This window comes from Lissotriton helveticus, chromosome 8 (genome assembly GCF_964261635.1).
Source record: "Lissotriton helveticus chromosome 8, aLisHel1.1, whole genome shotgun sequence".
NCBI lineage: Eukaryota > Metazoa > Chordata > Amphibia > Caudata > Salamandridae > Lissotriton > Lissotriton helveticus.
The window spans coordinates 770,650,706-770,678,267 of record NC_136069.1 but is presented as its reverse complement, the minus strand read 5'-3'; the positions used below and the strand labels follow the sequence as shown (position 1 = coordinate 770,678,267).

Sequence of the window (27,562 nt, the reverse complement as noted above, 5' to 3'; positions counted from 1 at the left end):
CCTATCATGATGCGAGATGAGAAAGCCAGGGGAGAGTGCTCTGACCATATCGGGGCCCGAGCTGGAGGAAATCGAGGTCTCGGTTAGGAGTAACACATCCAGCTCGTGGTCCAGAATGAGGGTATTAATCTCAGTAGCGTGGCTTGGTAGGGACCGACAGTTCAGCAGTGCCATGAAAAGCACTGATTTAGCAAGAGCCGGCTTCTGACCCACCCTACAAGCCCTCCACGGCAGGAATGGGGGCGCTCCTTCCTGGGCGAATTTACAGATAGTCGAGTGGAAAATCCGACAAGACATGAGTTCTTCCCTCCCATATCTGATACACGTACGTGATGACTCCGATGGATCAGGCATATGGACCAGCCCTGAGCCCGTCTGGGCCCGGACGGGCACAGACGGGCTGAACTCTGGCGTAACTCCGGCGTCAATTCGGCGTCCCCGCTGCGCGTGTCCGCTGCGCGTAAGCATGGCTACCTAAATACTCTCCTAACGAAATGGAGAGAGGACTTGCAGGGCGCGCTGGGACCCACTCACCCAAGATGGCCGCCACGAGTCAGGGGCAAAGGACCCGCAAAACGCGGTGAAACACCAGAATTACAGTGCAGGTGAGGTGGCAGAGGTGGGGGTATGCGAGGCCAGGCAGGTAAAACCAGGGGAAAACTGTCAAAACAATTTAAAACAAATACGAAAAAACGGGTGATTAAAACAGAAGCAGAAGCTGCCACAGAAAAACAAGCGCTGCAGGGATAGCGCTCGCGCTGGAATAGGGCGTGCTGCACAATCAAGCCTTCCTAAATACTCTCCTAACGAAATGGAGAGAGGACTTGCAGGGCGCGCTGGGACCCACTCACCCAAGATGGCCGCCACGAGTCAGGGGCAAAGGACCCGCAAAACGCGGTGAAACACCAGAATTACAGTGCAGGTGAGGTGGCAGAGGTGGGGGTATGCGAGGCCAGGCAGGTAAAACCAGGGGAAAACTGTCAAAACAATTTAAAACAAATACGAAAAAACGGGTGATTAAAACAGAAGCAGAAGCTGCCACAGAAAAACAAGCGCTGCAGGGATAGCGCTCGCGCTGGAATTGGGAAAGTGATACGACCAATTGAGTGTCATCGGCGTAGCTTACCATTTTGATCCCAAAAGGAGCAACCACGTCCTCCAGGGGCTTAAGGATGAGCCCTGCGGCACCCCACACTGGAGGGGTATTAAGGCAGATCGTGAGTTGCCTTCCCACACTTGAAAGGTGCGGTTGGAGAGATAAGATGTTAGCCAGGTCAAATCAGACCCTCGTATTCCTGCTTCAGCCAGGCGCTGGATAAGGATACGGTGATTCACCGTATCAAAGGCCGCACTCAGGTCCAGGAGGATCACTGCCACTGATCCTCCTGAATCCAGAATGCGCCTAGCCTCCTCGATGACAGAGAGGAGGGCCGTATGAGTGCCCTGGCCTGGGCGGAATCCGGTTTGAGAGCTACGCAGCCGATCATTGGACTCAATAAAGTGGGAGAGTTGGTGGTTCTCCACTTTTTCTGTGATCTTGCTGAGTCCAGGGAGTAAAGAGATAAATCTAAAATTAGCAAGCTCTAGAGGGTCGAGATGAGGTTTCTTTAGAAGGGCCTTGACAATGGCCCCTTTCCAACTGGGAGGAACGATGCCCTGGACAAGAGAAAGGTTGATAAGCTCCATTGCCGAGGTGGCGATGGAAGTGGCTATCTGTTTCAGGAATCGCATCGGGACTGGGTCGCTAGGGGAGCCGCTTTTAATTCTGGATAGGATTTTAAGAAAGTCCTCCACGGAAACCAGATCAAAAGCATTCAGCTGAGGGTCCGTGTCCAGGAGCAGATTCTCAGTACATGCAGGACTCTCTGTTTGGGGTAAGGTGGATATAATATTTTTTATTTTTTTGATCAAAATAGGTGGCTAGTTCGTTACACTTGGACCCTGAAGGATCTTGGGGTAACGGGGGGTCGGGGATCTTCAAAAGTTCTTTAACGATCTTGTATGTTTCTCTCGTGGAGTTAAAGGCGTTTTTGATTCTATGAGCATAGAATGTTATTTTGGCATTTCTGAGGGCGACTTTGTACGCTCTGATCGCGTCACGATAGGTGTCTTTGTTAGCAGTATCCCAGTTTCTTCTCCAGATACGCTCAAGCTTCTTACAACCTTTCCTTAAAATTCTGAGCTCAGGAGTGAACCAGGGGGCAGAACCAGCTCTGACCTGCTTTTTCCGCAGGATTTTTTTTGGTAGGACTAAGTCCAATGAGCTAGAGAGCCAGTTTTTGAAGTTGGTGTCGGCTACCACGGGGTCCAGAGCGGAGGGAGGGGGGGAGCGTTCAAGAATGCTAATCCACTTCTCCACTGAGAGTTTCAACCATGTTCTATCGTGAGTAGAGGTACTGAGCATTTGTAAAGTTTTAAGCTCGACCTGCCAGGTGAAGGTAAGGAGAAAGTGGTCTGTCCAGGGGAGGGGAGAAGGGGGGCTAGCGTGAAGTGACCCAATATTGGAGAGTATCGGGTCAAGGAGGTGTCCTTTATTGTGTGTGGCTCCGGGGTTCACAAGATGGATCTCATAAGATGAGAGATCAAGGAGAAGGTCAGTGGCTACTTTATCAGAGGGGTCATTGAAATGGAGATTCAAATCACCTAAAATGGTGAAATTGGGCGCGGAAGAAGCGAAAACGGTGATGGTTTCTAGGAGAGAACTGGTGAAGTGGCCTAAGTTCCCTGGAGGGCGATAGACTAGAAGGCCTGTGAAGGACGTGGTAGGAGAAAGTTGGAAATGGAGGTGGCAATTTTCGGAATCCGAGATGCCACCAACCTTCATCCTGCCGGTTAAATGGTTTTTGTACAATACGGCCAATCCACCTCCTTTACCAGAGGGTCTGATCTGCGAGTGGAAGAGATATCCTGGGGGAGAGCACGAACAATGTCGGCCTCAGAGTTGGAGGATAGCCACGTTTCGGTTAGAAACAAGATGTCCAAGTTATGATCCTGAAGCAAAAAGTTGAGCTCAAGAGAATGTTTCGGGAGGGACCTACAGTTCAGCAGGGCCATGCGCAGGTCAGTAGTGGCAGGGGGGTTAATCCGTGATCCCAGTGAGTCTATGCTGCAGAGATCGCAGTGCGTGTACGTGTGTTCATGTTTAAGCACGTAATGACAATGTCTGTTCCTACGGGGTCTCAGGGAAAGGAGCTCACTTCGGTAGTATGAGATGAGGCTATCGGTAAAAACGGGCATAGATTCTCGCCCTAAGCCCGGAGGTGCCCGGACGGGCCCAGACGGGCTTGCCTCTGGCGCGCTTCCGGCGCGCCCGCCCGCTGCGCGGACGGGAAATGTGGTTCATTTAATAGTGCTCTGGCCCCAAATCGGCCTTAGCACTAGAGCGCTGTCCTGCCCCTCACCCAAGATGGCGGCCGCTGTCTGAGCCTGGGGAGGAGAGGAGGGTGATCCTGACGAGCCCGTAAATCGGCCAAAGGAAGAAGGCAGGAGTCCCAAAAGGGAATCGATCCTGAGGTAAATACAATTAAAAAGATCGTTTCAAGTGCCCAGAGGGGTTTAGAGTGAAAGGTTAAAAAAACGGTGAAATTCAAATTATTTTGCAGAACAATACAGGTAAAATTGTCTCGCTCCCGGCTTCCGCCTCAGGAGTATTAAGCTATCAAATACCTGACTGCTTTTACGCGCTCAATTTATAGTGCTCTAGCCCCAAATCGGCCGTAGCACTAGAGCGATCTCCTGCCCCTCACCCAAGATGGCGGCCGCTGTCTGCGCCTGGGGAGGAGAGAAGGGTGATCCTGACGAGCCCGTAAATCGGCCCAAGGAAGAAGGTAGGAGTCCCAAGAGGGGATCGATCCTGAGGTAAATACAATTAAAAAGATCGTTTCAAGTCCCCAGAGGGGTTTAGAGTGAAAGGTTAAAAAAAGGTCGAAATTCAAATTATTTTGCAGAACAATACAGGTAAAATTGTCTCGCTCCCGGCTTCCCCCTCAGGAGTATTAAGCTATCGAATACCTGACTGCTTTTACGCGCTCAATTTATAGTGCTCTGGCCCCAAATCGGCCTTAGCACTAGAGCGCTGTCCTGCCCCTCACCCAAGATGGCGGCCGCTGTCTGCGCCTGGGGAGGAGAGGAGGGTGATCCTGACGAGCCCGTAAATCGGCCCAAGGAAGAAGGCAGGAGTCCCAAGAGGGGATCGATCCTGAGGTAAATACAATTGAAACGATTGTTTCAAGTGCCCAGAGGGGTTTAGAGTGAAAGGTTAAAAAAACGGCGAAATTCAAATTATTTTGCAGAACAATACAGGTAAAATTGTCTCGCTCCCGGCTTCCGCCTCAGGAGTATTAAGCTATCAAATACCTGACTGCTTTTACGCGCTCAATTTATAGTGCTCTGGCCCCAAATCGGCCGTAGCACTAGAGCGATCTCCTGCCCCTCACCCAAGATGGCGGCCGCTGTCTGCGCCTGGGGAGGAGAGACGGGTGATCCTGACGAGCCCGTAAATCGGCCCAAGGAAGAAGGTAGGAGTCCCAAGAGGGGATCGATCCTGAGGTAAATACAATTAAAAAGATCGTTTCAAGTGCCCAGAGGGGTTTAGAGTGAATGGTTAAAAAAACGTCGAAATTCAAATTATTTTGCAGAACAATACAGGTAAAATTGTCTCGCTCCCGGCTTCCGCCTCAGGAGTATTAAGCTATCGAATACCTGACTGCTTTTACGCGCTCAATTTATAGTGCTCTGGCCCCAAATCGGCCTTAGCACTAGAGCGCTGTCCTGCCCCTCACCCAAGATGGCGGCCGCTGTCTGCGCCTGGGGAGGAGAGGAGGGTGATCCTGACGAGCCCGTAAATCGGCCCAAGGAAGAAGGCAGGAGTCCCAAGAGGGGATCGATCCTGAGGTAAATACAATTGAAACGATTGTTTCAAGTGCCCAGAGGGGTTTAGAGTGAAAGGGTAAAAAAACGACGAAATTCAAATTATTTTGCAGAACAATACAGGTAAAATTGTCTCGCTCCCGGCTTCCGCCTCAGGAGTATTAAGCTATCGAATACCTGACTGCTTTTACGCGCTCAATTTATAGTGCTCTCGCCCCAAATCGGCCTTATCACTAGAGCGCTGTCCTGCCCCTCACCCAAGATGGCGGCCGCTGTCTGCCCCTGGGGAGGAGAGGAGGGTGATCCTGACGAGCCCGTAAATCGGCCCAAGGAAGAAGGCAGGAGTCCCAAGAGGGGATCGATCCTTAGGTAAATACAATTAAAAAGATCGTTTTAAGTGCCCAGAGGGGTTTAGAGTGAAAGGTTAAAAAAAACTGCGAAATTCAAATTATTTTGCAGAACAATACAGGTAAAATTGTCTCGTTCCCGGCTTCCGCCTCAGGGAAAATTAAGCTATCGAGTTGAAGTATGTTTAAATATAGGCATTGAGGTACCCCCAGTTTCCCTTACCTAGTACCTCACAACGGACTCAATGGTCTTGGTGATTCATGCCTCCACTTCTAGGATCAACCCTAGCATGTTCTCTATCTCTCTGCTGGATAGATAATCCCAAGATACTGGATACCTTTGGCAAGTGAATGTTCTCTTCCGCCAGCCTTCCACAGCGGGCGAGGAACACCACATGCCTTTTGGGCCAATGCTCCCATATGATCTGAGATTCAGTTGCAGAAGTGCTGCTTATTGTCTCGGAGGAGGCCTGAGCAATTCTTTCCCAAGCTATTGCTGATGGGAGAGATGCAGCAAAGTTCAACATATGATGTGGATTCGGCACAACCAACTCACTTGGTAGAGCGGTTTCATCGTTGGTGGCCTTGTGGTGCCACGCCTGGCTGAGAACAACAGTTTTTTCAGGGGATGTCCAAGCCTCGGTTATGGGCATGTCCTTTGATGACTCTTGTCTTTTTGGAGTGAAGGTGGACTTAGTGCTGGAGTGCTTTAAGGATAGCAGAGCTACAGCCAGTTCCATGGGCTTGTCTACTGCCCCTTGTCACCTCCAGTCTGCATTCCGTCCCTTTCGTGGCCTCTGAAGAGGTCTCCAACCGCCTCCATACCATCCTAGTCACCAGGTCAAGCAGGCTTCCCAGCATTTTTGTGGCTGTGGATTCAGGTCTCATAGTCCAAATGGGACAGTTAGCCAAATGTTGAGTCAGTCCATCACCTCCCCAGCAGTCGCAGCCTCCAAACCCTATGGTGTGTTCTCCGACCGTCATGGGCATCCAGTGGGAGGCAGGATGCACCACCACCCGCACCACTGGCGATCAGTAACATCGAACAGTTGTGTTTTGCATATCATCCAAATCTCCCTTCCTTTAGTGACTACCCCTCCAACTATGCCACCGACTTACGACTGGCTGATCGAGGACCACCTCTCCTTGCTCTGTTAGGAAGTGCTGGCTCTCCTGGTCAAGGGAGCCATGGAGAAGGCGGCGGCCTCAGAAGTAGGTCGCAGTTGCTATTTCAACTACAGTCGGGTGCCCAAGAAGAATGGAGGCTTTCGCCCTAATGTAGACCTGCACCTTTTGAATCTCTTCCTGGAAAAGGAGAAATTCAAAATGCTTACCCTCACCCAAATCCTGTCTTCCATGCACCTGGGAGACTGGAAGGTAATGTTGAACTTGCAGGATGCATATTTCCACATCCCTGTCCTGACTGCCAACAGATGTTACCTGCAGTTTACGATGTGCCAAGAGCACTTTCAGTTGCTATCCCCCCCTTTGGTTTTTTCAGTGCCCCTCGGGTGTTCACAAAAGTGATGGTGGTGGTTGCAGCTTAACTGTGGGGGTTCCAGTCTTCTCCTACCTCGATGATCGGCTGTTGAAGGCAGGCTCTCCCCCTACTGTCACCTCTCATCTCCAGACTACAGAAAACCTTCTGCTCTAGCTGCTGTTCAGAATCAACATTTTGTAGTCACACCGGACTCCCTCTCAGATGGTCCCTTTCATCTGAGGTGTTCTGAGCACAGTGCAGTTTCAGGTCTGTCCTGCCAAGCAGTGAGTACAGTATATTCAGGCTATGATAGCGTTGTTTCAGCCTCTATCCTGGATTTCAGTGAGACTGACCCTGAGGTTGTTGGGCCTCATGGCCTCCTACATCCTGCTTGTCATTTATGCTCGTTGGCATAGGTGGACTCTGGACTGCGACCTGTCCCAGTGGGTACAGCATCAGGGGATACTCTTCAACATGTTCCAGATCTTGGAGGGATTTCTGAAAGATCTGCAGTGGTGGCTGACAAACCGCAATTGGGTAAGTGTCAGACCCCTCTCTCTTACCCAACCAGAGTTGACTATGGTGACAGGGCTATCACTTCTGGGATGAGGCGGACAACTGGGAGAGGTGGGAATCAGAGGACTCTGATCTGTGGAGGAGGCTGAACTCCACACCAACCTCTTGGAACTTCAGGCGATCCTCATGACATTGAAAGCCTTTCTTCTTTTGATCAGATGAAGGCTGGTGCAGGTGTTCAAGGACAATACCACCACCATGTGGTACTGCAACAAACAGGGTGGAGAGGAGTTATAGACTCTTTGTCAAGAGGCTCTATGCCTCTGAACATGGCTGGAATAACAGGGCATTTCCCTGGTGGTTCAACACCTGGCGGGCTCTCTGAACGCCAGGGTGGACAAACTCAACAGAAGATGCTGAGTGGATCATGCATGGTTTTTCCATCCGGAAGTCGTTCAAGGACTCTTTCAGCAGTGCAGAAAGCCATTGATAGATCTGTTCATCACAGCCAGGAACGTTTCCCTGAGATGCATAATCTGGTCGGCACTGTCCAGTATGGGTATTGAACCGTCCCTACTAGATATCTTAATCAGACTGCATGACAAGACCTTTGCCCAAATAAGGTGGAGGAAAGGGGGAGATAACCAATCGTATACCCATAGTGTATGGGGTACGACAGGGATGCATTTTTTCCCCCACCCTGTTCTCCCTCTATATGAATGGCTTGGTAAATCACTTACTAGAAGACGTCCATCACTGCCCAAAACTGGGGGACTTCCCATACCCGCCTTATTATTTGCGGACAAAACCATACTACTCTCCCAGACCCCAAATGGATTGCAGAACTTACTGATTAATGTTGTGGAATACTGTAGCACCAGAGTCTTTTTAGTGGAATTTATCTTTCACTGCCTGCTAAAACAAGCTTCATCTTTGCAAGTTTGCATAGAAGTAAGCATAAATGTGCTACATTGAGAAAAGCAGTCAACACTACTTCCTGGTGTGGGTACCACATTCATTTTTCTGTTTCACTGGCCATCTCTATGACTGCCTCTCCCTTCCACCGGACTTTAATGTGACTGTCTTCCTTCTATACAACTAATCTCTTCTCTGAAGTGGCGAGTTATTTCTGTGATCGGCGGTGCCCTCAAGCACTGCCCACAGTTATCTCTTGGTCACTCTCAAGCAACTCCAATCCTGTCTGCACCTGCTACTCCTGCTGCACCAGTACTCACCACAAAGAACAGACTTCCACCTGCTTCCAGTATTATGACCATGCTGCATTTAGACACACATCCACTCAGTATGAAAGTGGTAGTGCAAACCTTGTCTCAGGGCTGCCTAGAGCTCAAAAGGATTGCACCGTCTTGCTCCTCTGCTAGCCACAACCAAAATGGGTGTATATAAAAAATGTAAGCAGTGCATTTTGTTAACCAATTGCCAGCACGCTGAAGGCTGCTATTGAGAGACAAATATGGGTCTCATTAGCAGCTTTCAGCATGCTGATTGTTATTACGTGTTGTTTCATAAACATACACCCTGGCAATAAAATAACCAAGCTTTGAATAAATAGTTCCTTTGGATTATACACCTTTCTAAATCCCTTATTTTCTGTTGCCCCCGTAAAATGTTTAGGTGCACCTAGTTGTTTACCCTCTGCTTATGTAACTAATTTTCCCACTACAGCTGTGTTTCACAGTGTGAATCCCTTCTAGATTCACATAATGTGCATTCCTCAGCGATCTAGTGGTTGGCTCTGGAAGAGAGCTTTAAAAGTTTTCCCTATGGGCATCAACCAAAGCCAGAGTCTGAATAAATCACTAGAACATCAGCCATAAGCCCACAATGCCCCAATATGAGACCTCCATTTCAAATTATTTTTCCATTGATGGATTTGGAAGTATTTCCAACATTTGGAGAAAATTGAAATCAAATTCAATAGTTATCTCGACAGGAATGAGGAAAACGTCTATGGGTAAAAAATTACAGTTTTTTCCGGGTTCTTCCACCAAGCTGGAAGATGTATACTTGGGAGGCTGTATCCGTCAGGTCTTTTTGGCACCATTTTATGAAATGCAGACTAGTATTTTAAAGACCAGAGACCTTGGTCTCAACTGGGAGCGGTCACCTTTTTTAACTGGACAAGCATACTCACCAATCAAAATTCAATTCAGAGAATTGCTTAGTCTATTTTGAATCACTCCTTTCATGGGCATCCTCCACAATTCACCAATCTACACCTTGGGCCCTACACTTGCACTTCACACACCGCATTGGGACAAAATACATCCGGGAAAGGGCCTGCTTGTCAGTCATTGCAGCGCCGGCCCGACGAGGAGAAAGTCCTATGATGAAGCATGACACCCACATGGGTGTGTGAGTGCCCTAGTTCCTAAAGGATCCCCCCCACCTCTGGTTCCTTCTTCCCTGACCTGATACCGTCCCTCCTTCCTTTCGCAGGTACTGCATACCTTTAGCTGATTGGATTTACCCTGGAGCACGTGTGCTGGACCTACATGTGCTCCTGGCCCCCTCTTCTTGTGATAGAGAATTAAATCAGACAACCCATTGTTTCTATGTGCAGCATTAATGATTAAAACCTGCCGTTTGTAAGTGCCACTGCACTGCAACATGGTCTCTCATGAAGGTGGAAGGTACATAGCTTCATATACAAACAAACAAACTGGAAGCAGCCATTGTAGCATCAGGTTAAAAGGCCTTCTGGTAGACTTTAAAGGGCTTTCCTCTTGTAGCAACTCACCTTAGCCGAAAATAAGGTGCAGTAAAATGAATAAGATAAAACAAGTTGCTATGGTCATGACAATCAGTGTAAGATTGGTATTTCATATTCAAAGCCATATGCATGTACCTCGGGATAGACATCAATGTAAATATATTTCAAGGCACAAAGCCAACATGCTGTGCATTGGGGTATGTCCACATTGTATTGCTTGAATTGTTGTGCAATGCATTGTGTATTGGCACAGTTTTTACTTGTAACAGAGCAAACATGTTCCAACACAACTGTAGTCTCGATGTAGTGCTCAGTGGCTAGATGTCACAATACAGTGGACATTTGAGCATTAAATAACATTTTGCTTTCCTTTGCAGACTGTGCTGCAGATTATTGGCATTATAGCAGTGACAGCAGCGATAATTCCGTGGATACTCATTCCCATGGTCCCTTTAGCAATCGTTTTCTACTTTCTGAGGCGATACTTCTTGGAAACATCTCGGGATATCAAACGCCTGGAATCAACCAGTAGGTACATTTGTGTGTGTGGGTAAATGTGTGCTAATGAACATAACATTTAGTATATTTCAGAACTGTGGGTCAAATAATGTATTTCAGCTGTAATCATCTTCGAAAGACATCGTCCATGTGTAAAACTGTATTGGTGTATCATCTGTAGAGCCATTGAGAGTTGAGGCATTTTACCAAAATAAAAGAAGTAGAGAAAGTTACGTGATTTGTTGGTTCATCTTCCCCCAGAGATATCAAACAAAATTACATTACTCAAACTGGTTGTATGTGAGAATATAGAGCGCTAGCATTTCGTCCTAAAAAATATTGCCAAAATATCAACAACCAAAACATTGTGAAGGTAAGTATCTATCACACTAGGTGGATCAATCCACGGTGACTGGGGGCAGCTGCATACAAATGCAGGGGAGTACTATAGGTACCCCCCATGTGCACCCCCACCCCCCCTTCACCCAGGGGGCCCGCAATGGGCCCCCGCAGTGAAGTCACACATGCTTTTCCACGGCGGAAAATCCGCCGCGGAAAAGCATTTTTTACAACCCTTCCTAATATGGCGGACGGTGTCTGAGAGACACCGCCACCATATTAGAGCTTTTCCACCGCGGTTGTAAGCCAACCACGGCGGAAAAGCTGCGGACGGAAACCAGGACCCACCAGCCATCCTAATGTGGTGGTGGGTCTTTGGTGGGTCCGCTACGGTTTTTCCGCATCCTCCGGGCCAGCGGTGGCTTCCGCCGGTCCGGAGGATGCGGAAAAACCGCAATCGTAATAGGCCCCTATGTCCGATGGGCCCACACTCTGGCAATGCGCACAGCAGGCATGGAGTTTACAGTATTTGAGTGTAGCAGTACCGACTGGGCCTCCAGAGGGTTTTGCAGCAGTCGGTGTCTCGGCAGCAGGCATAGGTGCAACCTGGTCTGTCTGGTGTTACAGCGGGTAGGTAGAGCGCTGCACTGATCGACAGAGTACTCGTGGAAGATGCAGCTTCAGCAGGCTGAATACTTGGGCTAATACAGACTCTCAAAGGCTGAATAATTGGGGCAGATACAGCCTTGCACAGGTCAGTTTCAGCACAGATAGGTTACTCTGGACAGATATTCCCACCGACAAGTCCGTTTCTTTGCGCATGTGGCCCTAGCCATGCATTGGGCCACAGCAATCGTGGGCCAGATCTTCATTGTTCCCACCTGGAACCAACACAGCGAGAGAGATTACAGTCCCATTGACACGATGGACCACAGATTGCTCTCCTCAGTCCTTCTCCTAATGTGTCCCCACAGATCTGGATACTCTGCATCTCACTCCTCTTGGAAAAACACTCCTCCTGCAGTGTTGGCAGGTTTCTTATCTCTCTCAGCAGGCAGGCAGACTTCCAGGTAGACACTTCAGGATAAGTTGACCGCTTCCTCCTGCAAGAGATCCAGACTTTATGCAGTGCCCCATCTCCTCCTGGAAACTGACTGTCCAGTACTCCCTTCCTTGATCTCAGATGATTTGGAACTCAAACAACAAGTGGGGTAGCGAGAACCCACTTAAATACACAGAGATCAGCAAGAGATGAGTATTCACTGTCTGCAGCTTCAGAACCAGTTTGAGAATGTAGAGCGATGCTTGTAATACGATTTTAGTTGCCTGCAGCAGAGACACAATTAGGTGTGAGGCTTCGGCACCTGTTTGTCATCAGCCAGCTGAAGGAGTTAATCAAGGAAAGACAAAAAGACCTGGCCTCAAGAAAATAGATAGAAAGTGGGGATTCTCTTACAACTTAATGGGTGTGGTTAGGGAGTGGTAATGTCAGGTTAAGGGAGAGACATGCAAATAAACATCCAGAAAAAAAGAGTAAACCTATTGCTACTCATAAGCTGCACTTCTGATGTTACTACAGCAGAAAGGTCCCAAAACAGTAGTAAATGTACCCCAGGCCACCTTTGGAGAAGTCCAGCACCACCTATGACCACTCAGAGGTTTTGCAACACACTCTCCTAGAAAATAATGGATTTTGGATCTTAAAATACCACCCCTTAAGAAATATTCTTAACTAAATAACAATGTTTTGAATTTTAAAATAAATATTTATAAATATATATTAATGTTGTATACTGTTAAAAATGTATATGTAGTTAATGAATAATATATATTTTAGTAATAAACTTATTTTAAATTTTAAATAAGATTCAACTTTTTAAAATATTTAAAAAGATTAAAAATAGTTGTACATTTTATACATAACTTTTCGTAAATGTAAGTAGGTATTGAATAAATATAAGACTTTTGCTGCAAAGCAATTTTTAAAATAAATATATTTTAATTAATGAATAAACACTTTATTAGTTCTACCTTTAAAATAAATATTTACTATTATTTTTCTCTAATATTTTACATTAAACTCTATTTTTATTATTTTCTTTTTTAAAGTTTCATATACTTTTAAAATGTTCCCTGTACTTTAAGAAAGGGAGACATCTGCCATAGTGGTGGACGTCTCTGCCTATGTATGAAAAATGATGAGTGATAGCTTAACACTCAGAAATCCTGGTGAAAGAGGGTCGAAATATGCATGTCTTTACTTAGGAGTAACTGTATCCTGACCCAAGTCGCCAGTGTCTCGAGGGCCAGGGCAAATAGCGTCGGGGAAAGGGGGCACCCCTGCCTTGTCCCCCGCCCCAACTGAAACTCCCTGGAGAGGGTGCCGTTTACGCGGATCCTCGCAAGCGGTGCTGTGTAGAGGAGCTTTACCCACACCATAAAGGTATCACCGAAGCCCATTCTGGCCAAGACCGCATATATGTAGTGCCATTCCATGCTGTCAAAGGCCATGTGGGCATCTAAGGACAGGAGAGCCGCTGGCACCGCAGGACGAGTGGACACCACCTGGAGTACCCCAAATAAACGCCTTAAGTTGAGCCTGGTGTTTCTATGGGGCATAAAGCCCGACTGATCCGGATGGATCAAGGATTGGATTACCACCCCTAATCCGGTAGCGAGGACCTTGCCGAGGATCTAGGTTTCAAAGTTAAGAAGGGAGATGGGTCTATAGGAACTACAGGGATCCTGTGGTTTGCCCGACTTATGTATTACCACTATCGTGGCTGATCGAAGATCCCTTTGGAGCAACCCGTCCTCCCTGGCAGCGTTAAACATATTCAGCATATGAGGGGCGATCCGGCCCGATACACACCGAAACGCCTCTGCGGGAAACCCATTGGGACCCAGAGCCTTTCCTGCCTGCAGATCGCTCATGGCCGCCTCGACCTCCTCCACCTTAATGTCAGAATCCCTATCTTCTGGGGCCAATACCGAGAGGGGTATATCACTTAAAAAGGCAGCGCACTCCCATTCTCGTTTCTCGGTATGCGGTTGATAGACGGATTCATAGTATTGCGCAAACACCTCAGCTATTTCCGCACCAGCATCTCTCGTGGCCCCGTTGCCCCGCCGGATACCCGGGACCCAATTGCGATCTCTTTCCCTCTTCTCTAGCCAGGCTATCATCCTGTTTGCCTTATCTCCAAGATCATGTACTCGCTGCTGCGTGGCAAGAGCATGCGACCATGCCTGGTCAGTCAACACATCCCTCAGTTCTTTTTCTTTGAGGCGCAGTGTATGCCTAATGTCCAGCTCCCGCTCCCGGGCTCCCCCCCTTGCCTGCTCCAGGACTTGAATCTCAGTTTCGAAACCATCGACCTGAGCCTGTTTCTCCTTCCTCCTCTTACCAGTTTCTGCCTGCACAAAATCCCGAGCTACGGTCTTAAAAGCCTCCCAAATAGTACAGTGAGACCCAACTGAACCCACATTCTCATCAAAGTAAAGATCCACCCGATCACCAAACCGCTCTTGGAACTCCTGGTCTTTAAACAGGAACACATCCAATCTAGGAGGGGTGAACCAATCTCGCACGGGGCCTCTCATCTGCACTTCTACTGAGGAGTGGTCAGATATCCCTCTGGCTTTATGACAACTGTTATGAAAGAACCCCGTGTGTCCCACCTGTGTGAAGAGGTAGTCAATCCTGGACCCTGACCCATGTGCTGCAGATATGTGCTTTTACTGTTGGAGGTGGGGGTTATGCACCCTCCAAAGGTCCACAAAGCCCAGTGCATTAACAAACTCCCCAAGCTGACGCCCTACCACCTGACCAGATGGAGACCCTGACCTATCCACCTCCCTTACCATCACATCATTCATGTCCCCTCCCATTATCAGGACTCCATCTGACAGTTCCAGGAGCATCTTCCCCAGATCTGGAAGTGTAGTGCTGTGCAGCTGTGGCGGAATGTAAACCGAGCAGAGGTTAATCGTGTAGCCCTCCCTCCGCCCGGAGATAGCTACGTGGCGCCCCAGTGGGTCAAACCATTTGCGGTTAATCACTAGTGCCAGCGAGTTTTTCACAAGGATCCCAACCCCCGGAACCCAAAGTGAAGCCTGCGTGTGCCTGCAGTGTGTATCCAAACCTATTGAGGGCTTTGTAATGGTTTTTCATCAGATGCGTCTCCTGGAGGAAGAGTATATCTGGGGTATGTCTGTGGAGGTATTGAAGGACCATGGTGCGTTTGATTTTGTTCTGCAGACCATTGACATTCCAAGATAGGATGCTAATCTTCTCTGTCGTCGCTGCATGTGCCATAGTATATAAATAGAAAACAGTAAGAAAATATTCGCCTTCCCCCACCACCACCCGCCGCCCTCATGTCTGTCAACCATACTACTGGAGCCCCTCGAGCCCAATTCTGTAGAAAGCAAAGTACAAAGATCAAACAACCAACTACCCCTCCCCAACTCCCCGCTCCCCCCCACCCTGCTACCCTGCTTCTCAGGTCAACATGACCCAATTTACCCCAACCAGCAGAGCGCCTGTCGCCCATGAAAACGAAAACTTTGGGGATGTGAGGGACGACCAACCAGGCCGCCCGGGAATGACAACCAGCCCACCAATCATAAGGTTAGCAACCACAGCACCCCAACCTAGGGGAGTTCAGACTAACAGTAGGAGCAAATCAAACCAAGGCATCAATGCAGCCAATCCGGCCCTCCCCCCTCCACTGCCCAAGCCAACTATAGGAGTCAATGTAGAACCAAATGTCTCGCCCGGCAGTCAGTCAGGAGAGGTACCTCCCTGCACAGCAAGTTCCCAGAAGCGTAGCGTTCATACATTACATGTGCTTCCACGCGATTCTCCAGTCTATGGCCCTCTCCACCACCTCAGCCAAGGTCAGGCGAGGCAGACAGGCTTCGAGTCCTCGTACTACCAGGCCTCCGGGTCGCACCCTGGCGCCTTCTCCCTCTCTCTGCCGACCCCGTGGAACAGGTTGGGGACCGCTCTGCCGTGTCCCTCCAGCCATCTCCCGGCCGTTGACTGTCGCGATGGTGCACCTGCTCCTCCAGCCACGTGAAGACCTCCTCCGGGGGCATGAAAAAGTAGGATTTCCCATGCAGAAGAATCTTAAGGCGCGCGGGAAAGAACATCATGTACTTGATGCCACGGATCCGGAGCTTCCTCTTGACGGCATCAAACGATCTGCGCTCCTGCTGGACCTTGATGGTAAAGTCCGGGAAGAATCGGATGGTGGCATTTTCGATCCGTAGGTCCCCATGATGTCGAGCGGCTTGTAGGATGGCGTCACGATCCCTATAATTCAGGATCCTAGCAATAATCGTTCTGGGAGGAGCACCGGGGCGAGGAGGGGGGATCGGGGCCCTATGCGCTCGTTCAATAACAAAGAACTTGGAAAGTCTCTTGGGCTTTAAGCGATTCAGGATAAGGTCCTCCAGAAATAGATCAACACTCGGCCCCTCCATTTTCTCCGGGACCCCTGCCACTCGCACATTATTTCTCCGGGCCATCCCTTCCTGGTCCTCCATACGGGCCTCCGCGTGCTTCTTCTGTTGAGTTAACCGCTGGACCTTGTCCTGGAGCTCCTTGGTGGTCTGTTGGAGGTCCGCAATCGCCTTCGCGTTCTGTGTGGCTTTCTCTGAGGTTTTATTCAGGTCAGCCCGCTGGAGGGCCATTTCTATGGAGACGGCGTCTATCTTGGCCTCCAACGTCACCCCCCGGACTGGATTGCCTGCATGATATCGGCCAGGGACGGCTCTGCGGTTTCGGAGACTCCAGGGGACACAGCCTCAGCCCCCCGGCCAGCGCCGTGTAATTGTCCATGGAGTTTGTTTGTGTGGTGGTGGATTTCTTGGGGCGCATTGCGTTCCCTGCGGTGACCCCCATCACAGGCTCTCTCCACAATCCCTGTGCCACCCCAGTCATTCGAAACAGCAAAGGGGAAGAGCGTCGCGATGAACACTATCTCCGCCACGAAGGGTAGTGCAGGCCAGGTCTCACCACATCCACGCCATAGGTACTAGGTCCCAGGCTCTCTTGCACAATCGTCTGTCACTGCACTTGGCGGGTTCCACTCCCGACCCTCCACCGCCACAAAGGGTGCCAGCACCACACAAACCAGTCACGGGTCATCTCCCTCACACTCCGCACCGCCAGGGGCCCCGGGGCCTTCAGGAGAGCATCAAGGAGAACCGACCCCGCTCACCGTTTGCAGGCAGTCTTCAAGGAATGGAGGCCAAGTCCCGGCCAATGTGGGTCCTTCTGCGCACCCACCACGTGGACTCGCGGCTACCACCAAGTCGGGTCACCCACCAGTGCAACCCAGGGCAGGGACGACGTCAGAGCCACTCAAATAGGCTTTACCCCCCCCGCCCCCCGAGGGCAGGCAGCAGCTGGACGGGTCTTTCCTCACTTCACCGATCGGGCCCCGTGCCACCAGGAGCGTGGATGCCAGTGCGGACCTTCCCCGGCCGGCTCACGCTGACACTCGAGGCCGGTGCTTCTGGCCGCATGAACGTCCCGCAGGCCTCAAAACTGCCGATCGGCGTTAACAGGCCGCCCGGCGGGCAAAAGAGGATCTAAGCGCACCTCCCGACTCCGGAGCTCTCAGCGAGTCGGGGGACGCTAGCGGACGAGTGCTGCAGCAGGATTAACGTGCGGAGATTTGGGGCTTTTGGTGCACCCCGGGCGCGCTTTGGTGTTATACGGCCATCTTGTTCACCGCCAGGCCACGCCCCCCCCCCCCAGTGGTGATATTGTTAGTAGTATTAGTGGTGTCATTATTGATATTGGTCATGGTGGAATACGTATTGGTATTGTTGGTGTTGGTTATGATAGTAGTGATAGTTGTTTTTTTTCTGGTGGTATTGGTGGTGGCATACATAGTGGTGGTATTGGTGTCGATGATATTGGTGATGATGATGGTGTTAATGGTAGTGTGACATTGGCAATGGTATTGATGATGGTATTGGTATTGTTGTTGGCGATATTGGTGATCACATAGTGTAGGAATTGTGGTATTGGAGGTATCGTCCTTTACGTGAGACCGCTGGCTGAGGTCGTCAAGCACTGGGGTATGACCATGGTGTCATATGCTGACGACACTCAGCTTGCGGTCACGCTCAGCGGGGATGCTGAAATGGATGCTCCTAGATTCTAGAATGGACTCCGGGCGGTCGCCAGCTGGATGACTTCCAACTGTCTCCAGCTGAACGCAAAAAAGACGGAAGTTATGATCTTTGGCAAGCAAACGGAACTCTGGGGTGATAGGTGGTGGTCTTTGGACTTGGGTCCTACGCCAACTCCGGTCCCCGAGCTAAAAAACCTTGGGGTGTGGCTTGACCCAACTCTCACCTTTGTCTGCCATACAAAGCGCACGGCGGCCTGCTGCTTTGGCATCCTGCGCGGACTACGTCCCATATTAAAATTCTTTGATGCTGAGGTAACGGGTTTTTAGGAACCCGTTTGGTGCCAGGGGATAACACCCGAAGACCTCTGAGTTCTCCCTTGTTCCGGACCACAGAAACACTGAGTCTTCTAGTCGCAGTCAGAGATCAAGTTTTATTGGCAGCTACCAAGTAACAGGTGTCCTAGAAGCACGACAAACACGGGTCATGTGTTCTCAGGAGACTGTTTGTTTTTACAGAACCAGCCTTCTCCTTATATACAAAAATAATAGCTGCAAGCAAGAATTCTTGAGTTTATGATATGGCTATACACATATTTCTACAATAATACAAAAGAGCGAAGTCATGTAGGCAAGCCCGTATTTTAGATGTCCAATTCGTGATAGATTACCCAGCCAAGCCCGGAACTCCCATCAGATATCGGTGAAGCCCCAATAAAAGAAGGCACCTCCTAGTCATAAAACTGGCCATAAACAGGGAACGCGGACAGGCGTGTGTGTAGAAAACATGATCTGGATGTAGTGAATGGTTTGTGGCATGTTATGCATTGATGCTATCGTATTAGGCCACTGGGCGAGTAGCTGCCCAAACAGGTTCGGCTGGAGGCAATGGAGTCAGTTGGGACAGGTCAGGGGGGAGTCAGGGAAGGTGGACGTGTCCTTTTAGATCAAGCTCGACCTTTAATTGACTTATCATGAGGGCAAGACACAAGATGGATACCGTTTACAAAATGGAGTCTGAGGGGTCGGGACGGAAACTACGATTCAGGGGTGTTAGCATGTCTCGATCATGACGCAAATGCATAGAAATGATGTCCTAATCATGATCGGTTCGTCGACACCAAATTCGTCATGGTACGTTGATGTTTCGGGACACGGGTATCGGACCTCGATACCGGGACAACAGTAGGGTCCAGAATTTCAGAACCACAGACCCTCCTTTTGCCCTCATATAAGGCAATAATTCATGTTAATCCGAGTCTAAGTCTGTATGAAGGAATTCGTGGAGATGCTGCTGTAGCATCATTCTGTTGCTCAGTTCGTCCCTTGACACAGGCTTCCGTACACATGAGGTAGCACAGAGGCCACATAGTGCAGGAGCGCACTGTACACACAGGCAGAACATAAACAGAAGTGCTAAGATCATCCCAATGAAGATCAGTGTTTTCCATCCCCATGTAGCGATCAGTTCCCAGAACCACCCTAGTAAGGACCAGTCCCCTTTTTCTACGTGAAGGGAACCAGATATCTCGTGTAGCTTAGAGATGGCCTGGTACACTGTCGGTGCGTTATCAGGGATGAAAATGCAACAACTGGATTGGATCACTCTACACACACCACCACGATCGGCGAGTATGATATCTAGGGCAACTCGGTTCTGAAGGGTCATAAGTCGATCCGACTGAAGTTCGGTCGTCAAATTGCCAAGGGCTCCGGCCGTTGTAATCATGGCGGATTCAACTATCCTCGATAACTGGTGAATATTCCTGCTGTTCACCATAGGCCCCCAAAATGGCAGAAAACCCTTTGCGAAGTCAGCGAATTCCTGACCCGCGGTGTCGTCTTTACTCACGACACCTCTAGCTGTCCTTGTCCGATGGTAATCTGCTCTGGCCGTGTAGGTGGGAGGCAGCAGAAATGAGATAAAACATGTACCTGAGAAGTTAGGGGGCAACCAGGTTTAGGCTTGGTCATGGCAGACGAAATACGTGCCTTTGGCTGCTAATAGTATAGGGGAAGTTCGGGAAGCGAACACATATGTTTCCGTGCATATACTCTTTCCTAATTGTGCTTTGGGATCCTTACCGATATCTTGTAAACATAAGTGACCTCGGTTGGGTACTATCCAAACTGGGCGGGATTTCTTTGCTGTCTGGCTCTTACTCAGGTAAACCCCATATTTGGTTACGTTCCAACGAGTGTACGAAGTGAGTTCATCTTTGGGAATCGTTAGATATGTGTCGAACTCTCTACTCATATTTCTTATCCCTGCTACTAGTGCCTTGTTACTGGAATCACTCTCAGTAGAACGGGTCGGGTATGGTTCTAGGGCGAATAGGAACATGGTCTGGAAAGCCCACAGAGAACCATAATAACTGAAAGGCAGGATGAAGTATGGGATACCCTTATCAGTCGTGTGCGGCATGAGTCCGCATACCCAACAGTTCGATGAGTTCATTATGGACTGGTGTTGGTGTAGAAGTTGAATGAATGAGTTATTTACAAATTTGAGTCTTCTGGCAGACTCGTGTTCAGGTAGAGGGTGAAAGGAGTGTGTGGAGAGAGTGAGAGGAGGAGTTGGCCAAGTGTCATTTGAGAACAAGGAAACTGGAAAGACGAATAGAGTATAACCATTCAAGAACATTGCTATGCTACACAACATAAAAATACAAATGATCAAAAAACTTCTTTTGGCCAGTATCGGGCATAATTGTCTTTCAAAGTTCGTGAGTCTGGCAGGTCTCTTTACCCTAGGAAACTCCATCCTCTACTTGCTGCCCGCGATGGTAGGTTGGTTCTGCCAGGGAGTGCACTCTGTTCAGTCCGGGGTAACTCCCTTGGACCAACCAGAACCGTTGACCTAAACGTCCCCAGTTGCACTCCCCAGACTTCAACCGCGACCCTAGCAGCAGAACCGGATGGCGGTTCGAAAATCAAAAATGAGTAAGTTCCCTGGGCGAGAGAGCTGAAAAATCAAAAATAGTTCTTAGGGGAAAAGAAAATCACATTCGTTTGCTTTTATTAGTCTCTTTGTTTAGACCTTAAATTGTACCGTCGTTTTCCTGGTACGGTGTGGTCTTCAAACAATGTCTCAGGTTCGGTAGTGTCCAACTGCATAGACGGTGGCACAAGTCCTTGTAAAATATGATCACTCTCCTTTTCGGTACTAGTTTCTTTTAAACGTGCATCGCTGAAAGGGATGAAGCGAGGTATGGATTCTGTCTCGGAGTCGGCAATTCCTTCGTTGACCCAACGGTCGTATGGAAGGGGCAGAGGGACCCGTTTACAATGGGTCCCGTGCACCCAGTTCTTTTTGCCTTACACCCGAACAGCTGATCTCGTGGAAAGAAGTACCAGGTACGGTCCGGTCCACCTCGGCTGTCCGTTGTTTGTGCGCTGGAAATTCCGCACCAAGACCCACGTGCCGGGTTCGATGGAGTGACCTGGATCGTTAGAGGCTGGCGGAGAGGACCTGTGAACCTGTTGGTGTAAAACACGCAATTTAGTTGTTAATTCGCACAAATAGTCAAGCAGTACGGGGTGCTCTATTTCGCGGAGTTTCTTTGGCCTTGGCACGCCCCAGACGTTGGCTGGGCGGCCAAACACTATCTCATGAGGACTAAGTCCTAACCTGGAATGGACTGTCATTCTGGTTGACAAGAGTGCTAGGGGCAAGGCGTCAGGCCATTTAAGACCTGTACAGGCTTGGATCTTGGCTAATTTGAGCTTTAAAGTGCCATTGTAGCACTCTACTAATCCAGCTGATTGGGGGTGATTCGCAGAGTGAAACTTTTGTTGTATGCCTAAACACTCACACACTCTCTTCATCACGCGTCCTACGAATTCACTTCCATTATCACTCCAGACTATTCTAGGCATACCGAATCTCGGGAAGAACTCTTTGACAAGGACTTTGGCAGTTGACAAGGCAGTATTGTCCTTAAGGGGGTACGCTTCCACCCACCTGGAGAAAGCGCAAACAACAACGAGCACATACTTCAGATTGTTGCACCTTTCCATGTGAATGAAATCGAGCTGCAAAACCTCGAACGGATACGTTGGAGGCGCAAAATGACCAGCTGGAGTTGGGGTTCCCCTACCGGGATTGTACTTCAAACACACCATACAGTTTCTGACCACATTCTCTGCATATTTCGGGATATTACCATTTTGCCATACTGGGGCCAATACTTTACAGATTCCTCTCGAACTAATGTGCGCAACTCCATGAGCCATGGTTACTACTGCAAGTACATATGCGTTAGGTAATAGCCATCGCTGGTGTTCTGACAGTTCGACCCAACAACCATTCGCGTCTAATCTACCTTTACTTTTTCTCCATTCATTCACCTCTTTCTCAGTTGCCTCGGCTTGTATAGATTTCACGCTTTCAATGGTGTCCTCACACATTCCTACATCCGTAATCCATCTAGCGGGACCTACAACATACATCCGACTCATTGTGTTCCTTGCAGTCTCTTTCGCAACCTCGTCTGCAAATGCATTCCCGCGGCCAACATCATCTTGAATCTTTTTGTGTGCACTGCATTTCACAATCGCAACTTGTAGTGGCAAGGTCAGTGACTCGAGGAGCTCATTAACTAGCTGACCATGTTGTATCTTTGCACCATGTGACGTCAGGAATCCACGTTCACGCCACAATCTCCCAAAACTGTGAGCCACACCAAAGGCGTATTGGCTGTCAGTGTACACATTCACTCGCTTTCCTTTCGCTAACACACATGCTCTGGTAAGCGCAATTAGCTCTGCAGCTTGTGCAGAATTATGGGAAATGCGCGTCGTCTCTATAATGGTGTGTAATGTCGTTACGGCATATGCTGCAGTCGTATCACCATTCGGCAGCTTGAAACATGAACCATCAACCCATAAAGTATTGTTGCATTCAGGAAGGGGAGTGTCCTGTAAGTCTACTCTCCCTTTTGTCTCTTCTTCTGTCCTAAAACAGCAGTCATGGTTATCAATCTTGTCTGTTTCTGTCGGAATGGGTAATAACGTTGCGGGGTTCAGTGTATCACACCTCTTTATGTGGATGTGACTTGCTAGCAGTGTAAGTTCGTAACTGGATAGTCGAGCGCTAGTAAGATGTTGTGTCTTCGTCCTGTTTAGTAAAATGTCTACTGCATGCGGGACCATAACGATCAGAGTATTATTCATGACTAATCCAGCGGATTGTCGAATGCAGACAGCTGCTGCGGCGGTAGCCCTCAGACAACTTGGTAGGGCTTTAGCCACAGGGTCTAGAGTTGCCGAAAAATACGCGCATGGGCGCTGTTTGTCCCCAAAATGTTGTGTTAAAACTGATAATGCACAACCTTCCTTCTCATGGACATATAATGTAAAAGGCTTACTGTAGTTGGGGTTTCCCAACACAGGAGCCGAACATAATGCATCACGCAACTCGTGGAAACTCGTCTGACAATCTTCAGACCAGGGCATACGATTTGGCGTGTCTTTACAGAGTAGTGCCAGCAAGGGTTTGGCTAGTAGTGAGAAATTCGGTATCCATTGTCTACAGTACGATGTAATGCCCAAGAAGGCTCGAACCTCTCTCTGTGTCCTTGGGGCACTCAGTTCTGCAATTGCCTGTATTCTTTCTGGTGTCAGTCTCCTTCCCTCCTTCGACAAGATGTGACCTAGGTAGGTAACTTCTTGTCGACAAAATTGTAGTTTGGAGAGAGAGACTTTGTGCTTCATGTTACATAAGTGATGCAATAATGACAGCGTAGCTCGTTTGCAAATTTCTTCAGTGTCTGCAGCGATCAGCAGATCGTCTACGTACTGAATCAGAGTTGAACCATTCGGTAGAATAATCGTGTCTAGTTGTGTTTTCAGGGCCTGACTGAATATTGATGGGCTTTCGCAGTAGCCTTGAGGAGCGCACTTGAAGCGGAAGCTTCGTCCTCCTAAATTGAATTCAAAAATATCTCTACTCTCCTCAGCAATCGGGATGCTGAAGAAAGCGTTCTTCAGGTCAATCACCGAGAACCAAGCTGCTGAAGCTGGAACCATTGTCAATAAAGCAGTAATGTCGGGGACAACTGGAAACTGTGGGATAACTATCTTGTTCACTTCTCTGAGGTCGATGACGAACCTATACACAGGCGGTTGTAAAGGATCAGTACGCTTTAAGACGGGCAGAACAGGACTGTTACAAACATTTCCTGTTGTTTCTTCGATGACGTCTTTATCAATCAGGTCATAAACAATCGTCAATAACGCCTTTTCACATTCGCTAGATATTTTGTATTGGGGAATACGTGGCAACCTAACGTTGGCTTTCAATGTTATGACATACGGTGCTATCTCCAAACGACCTACATCATTGGAGCCATTAGCCCAAAGTATATCAGGAAGTGATGACAATTCAGTCGGAATATTGTCCTTTGACAAATACATTGGAGAAATGACTTTCTTACCTAAAGTAAGTTGTACTCCCAAGGGGGAACAGTACAAAGTCGCATATAACCTTTTAAGCAAATCAAAACCTAACAAATTTTCACCGCAACCTGTTGTAAGAATGAGGGGTGCTTCTAATTCGCATGGGCCAATAGAAAGAGATATAGGACTAGAGATCGGGTTTCTAACAGGGGCGCCAGAGAAACCTACTGAAACATTCATTTCGCCAGACAAAGGTGCGCCAGGAAGTTTCGAGTGCATGATAGAACTTTTTGTAGCACCAGTATCCAGCAGAAATGGCTCTGACACTCCTGAGGTAATTACTTTGACATAAGGTCCATTCTGATCTACTGGAACTGAAACAACTCCCTCTCTTTGTCTATGGCTGTCCTAGCAATCGTTACCCTCATTTTCGTGTTCGGTGTAATAGTCGTCAGCATAGTACTGAGCTGACCTAGACGATTCATTATTCTGTTGGTCAAAGCTGTTCATCGAATTCTGAGGCGGAAAAGAAGTTGTATTCTGGGTGAAATTTCCACAGCCCCTACCTCTAGGGGCATGTTGAACACCTTTTCCCCTTACACCTGAAGCACCGCTCAAACGTCGCGCAAGAGCCGGACAATTACCTTTAAAGTGACCCTCTTCTTTGCAATACGCACATTGATTCGGGCCATAAGCAATACGCTGATGGGAAAACTCGTATCCTTGCGCGTTTCTCGAATACTGCTGTTGTGGTTGATAATTGGGCTGACTAGCCGTGCGAGGCGGATAGGCTTGCTGGAGAAGAACTTTAGTTTTTAAATCTTTTGTCTTTTTGTCGACTTTATCTAGCTCGTCTTTGCGCCTATTTTCATAGTACTGGGCTGTAGCTAAAATTTGCGCTGACGTAGAGACAGCCCAAGCACTCTCTGAATCTTTCAGTTTATTACACAGTTCAGGGATTAAATTATGTACGAATTTGTCTACAAACAATCTTTGACCACCCTCGGTAGCCATATCCTGACCACTATGATCGGTGAAAGTCTCCTCAAATCTTGTGAAAAAGTCAGACACATTCTCATCTTTCTTCTGCTTGCACGCAGATAGCTTGTCCCAGTTTACGCGTACTTCAGGCATTATGGTTTTCATGTACGCAATAATTCTACCGGGAAGTTCAGCTATTAACGGCTCAGCTTTAGAACCACCTATTTGTCTAGCATCTATAGCGGCAATGTTCGCCCATGAATCACCTAGTTCTTGGTCATGGTTCGTATGACGTATTTTGCTCCATAAAGGATGTGGAACAACGTTCCCAAACAACATATCTATATCCGCTAAATTCATTATACATGAGCTTGCAGTTTGCGATAACTCCTTATAATACCCAGTCGGGTTTTTACGAGGATCAGGCAGTGTCTGCTTGAGTGCTAAGACTTCGGATCTTTTCCAGGGGACATGTACCCATACACGCTGGAAATGAGGCAGAATTGGTGGATTCGCATTCGCATCACCTTCCCTCCAAACCGGAGGAACCTCTCTCATGGGGTACTGTCTCGCTCTTTTCCTACCTGATACGTCGTCTTGGTACAATGATCTAGAGACGTTTCCCTTACTCCTATAAGAGAACAACAACTCTATCGCTTTCTCAACATCTGTGCCTGTAATCATACCTTCATGGAACTTAAAGCGTGTACGCCATAGTTCGTTCATTGTGTATTTGGGATCATTCGTCTCCAAATCTTCGCCCAGATATACACACATCTCTTCGAATACGTATCTCTGAGTGGGTGCATTCCATTGACGGAAAACTTCCATAACAGACTGAACATCATATCTAACAGTATCGGTAATCCATTGGCGTGCTAGTTCATTCAGCACTTTTCTTTCCTCGTAATCAGGCAGTTGACTACGGGACTGTCTATGTTCTGTTTTAGGCGTTGTTTTAGGCGACCCAAAGAAAGGTGAAAATAGACTAGTGACGGTACCTGTCACTCTTTGTCTAATAGAAGGAGAACCTTGCGGAGGAGTAAGTGCCTCGGAAAAAACAGGCTGAGGCAAAGAAGAAGTAAAGGCAATAGCAGAGGAAGTTGAAGTAGGAGCAGACGTAGTATCATAGACAATAGCTGGAGCTGTAGGCAAAGTCGTAGAAGTAGATGGAGTATGTAGCAAAGATGGCGGCCCTTGAGAAGGCTGCGCCGGAGAAGTAGAAACCAGCTGAAGAGGAGCTGGCGTTCGTGCAAGAGCTGGGTTACGTGCGCCGGGGCGCGGTATAGTAAAATGCTTTGGCGTTGTAGTAGCGTCTAACGCATACGGTGGAGGTGAGCTTAATAAGTGGGACATTAATGGATCTTTCTCGGATCTCTCCTCTTGACCTTGTCCCTTATTTGGTAACATCGGGTAGCATTTATCTACTGCTAGTTTCTTGCTCCTAAGTATTTGTTCGTTTTCCTGCTCTTCCTTGTTATCCCTGTATGCAACGGCAGCTTGCACCATTGACATACCTCTTTTATTCTTTTTTGCTAACTTTATTTCTTTCTGTTTGGCTTCTTTGCGCCATAAGCGGAAAGAGTCAAACATCGCCGGCCGGGCTTTTCTCTTGAATAATTTGACCTCTAGGTTTCTAATATTTCTGAGTCGAAACTACCATATTGGGGCCATTTTAAAACACCATCCTTGCGGGTGTATTTTATCCACACTTCATTATATGTGATAGGACCTACGCCGTGTTTTACATAGAGCTCATATGTTGGAGTTCCAATCGGAGGAACCGGACAGGAATCCTCTAATCGGGAGTCCTTACTATAACCAAGACAAAACAAGTTTCCAAGTCTGCTAAAACCAGGCATCTTTGCTCACTAGTCTAGCTTCAAACTTCAACGGATTATCTGTTACGATATTTCTCGTGAATACATAAATCCTTCGGCTTTGGGGCTTGCAAGTACCAAATCAAAGCGTATCTCAAGGATACCAAAAACTAAGGACAAACTAAGGACTGGGAGACGCTCCACTTATACTTAACTGAAGTATTTGAAGATCGGTGACGTCGCTAGAAGACTCGTCTATCGTTTCGCTCTACCAAGGATCACTGGGTCCAAAACAAGGCGACAGTCAGGGCAGCAGTCCTTCGTAGCCGTCGGGACGCGGGGAACCTCGCAGCAAAGACCTTCGGAACCACGTCGACATACAGGGGTCGCTGAAGTGGCTGGCCGTCCTCTGGAATTTTCACACGAAG

At 48.4% G+C, this 27,562-nt stretch overlaps 1 protein-coding gene across 1 annotated transcript in view; it reads left to right on the top strand.

Moving 5' to 3' along the window:
- ABCC4 (ATP binding cassette subfamily C member 4 (PEL blood group)) overlaps positions 1-27,562 on the top strand; it is a 1,754,849-nt gene that overhangs the window by 1,307,243 nt on the left and 420,044 nt on the right. Inside the window, exon 21 of the mRNA XM_078657605.1 lies at positions 10,324-10,474. Coding sequence (XP_078513731.1) covers positions 10,324-10,474 — 151 coding nt within the window. The remainder of the gene's footprint in view (positions 1-10,323; positions 10,475-27,562) is intronic.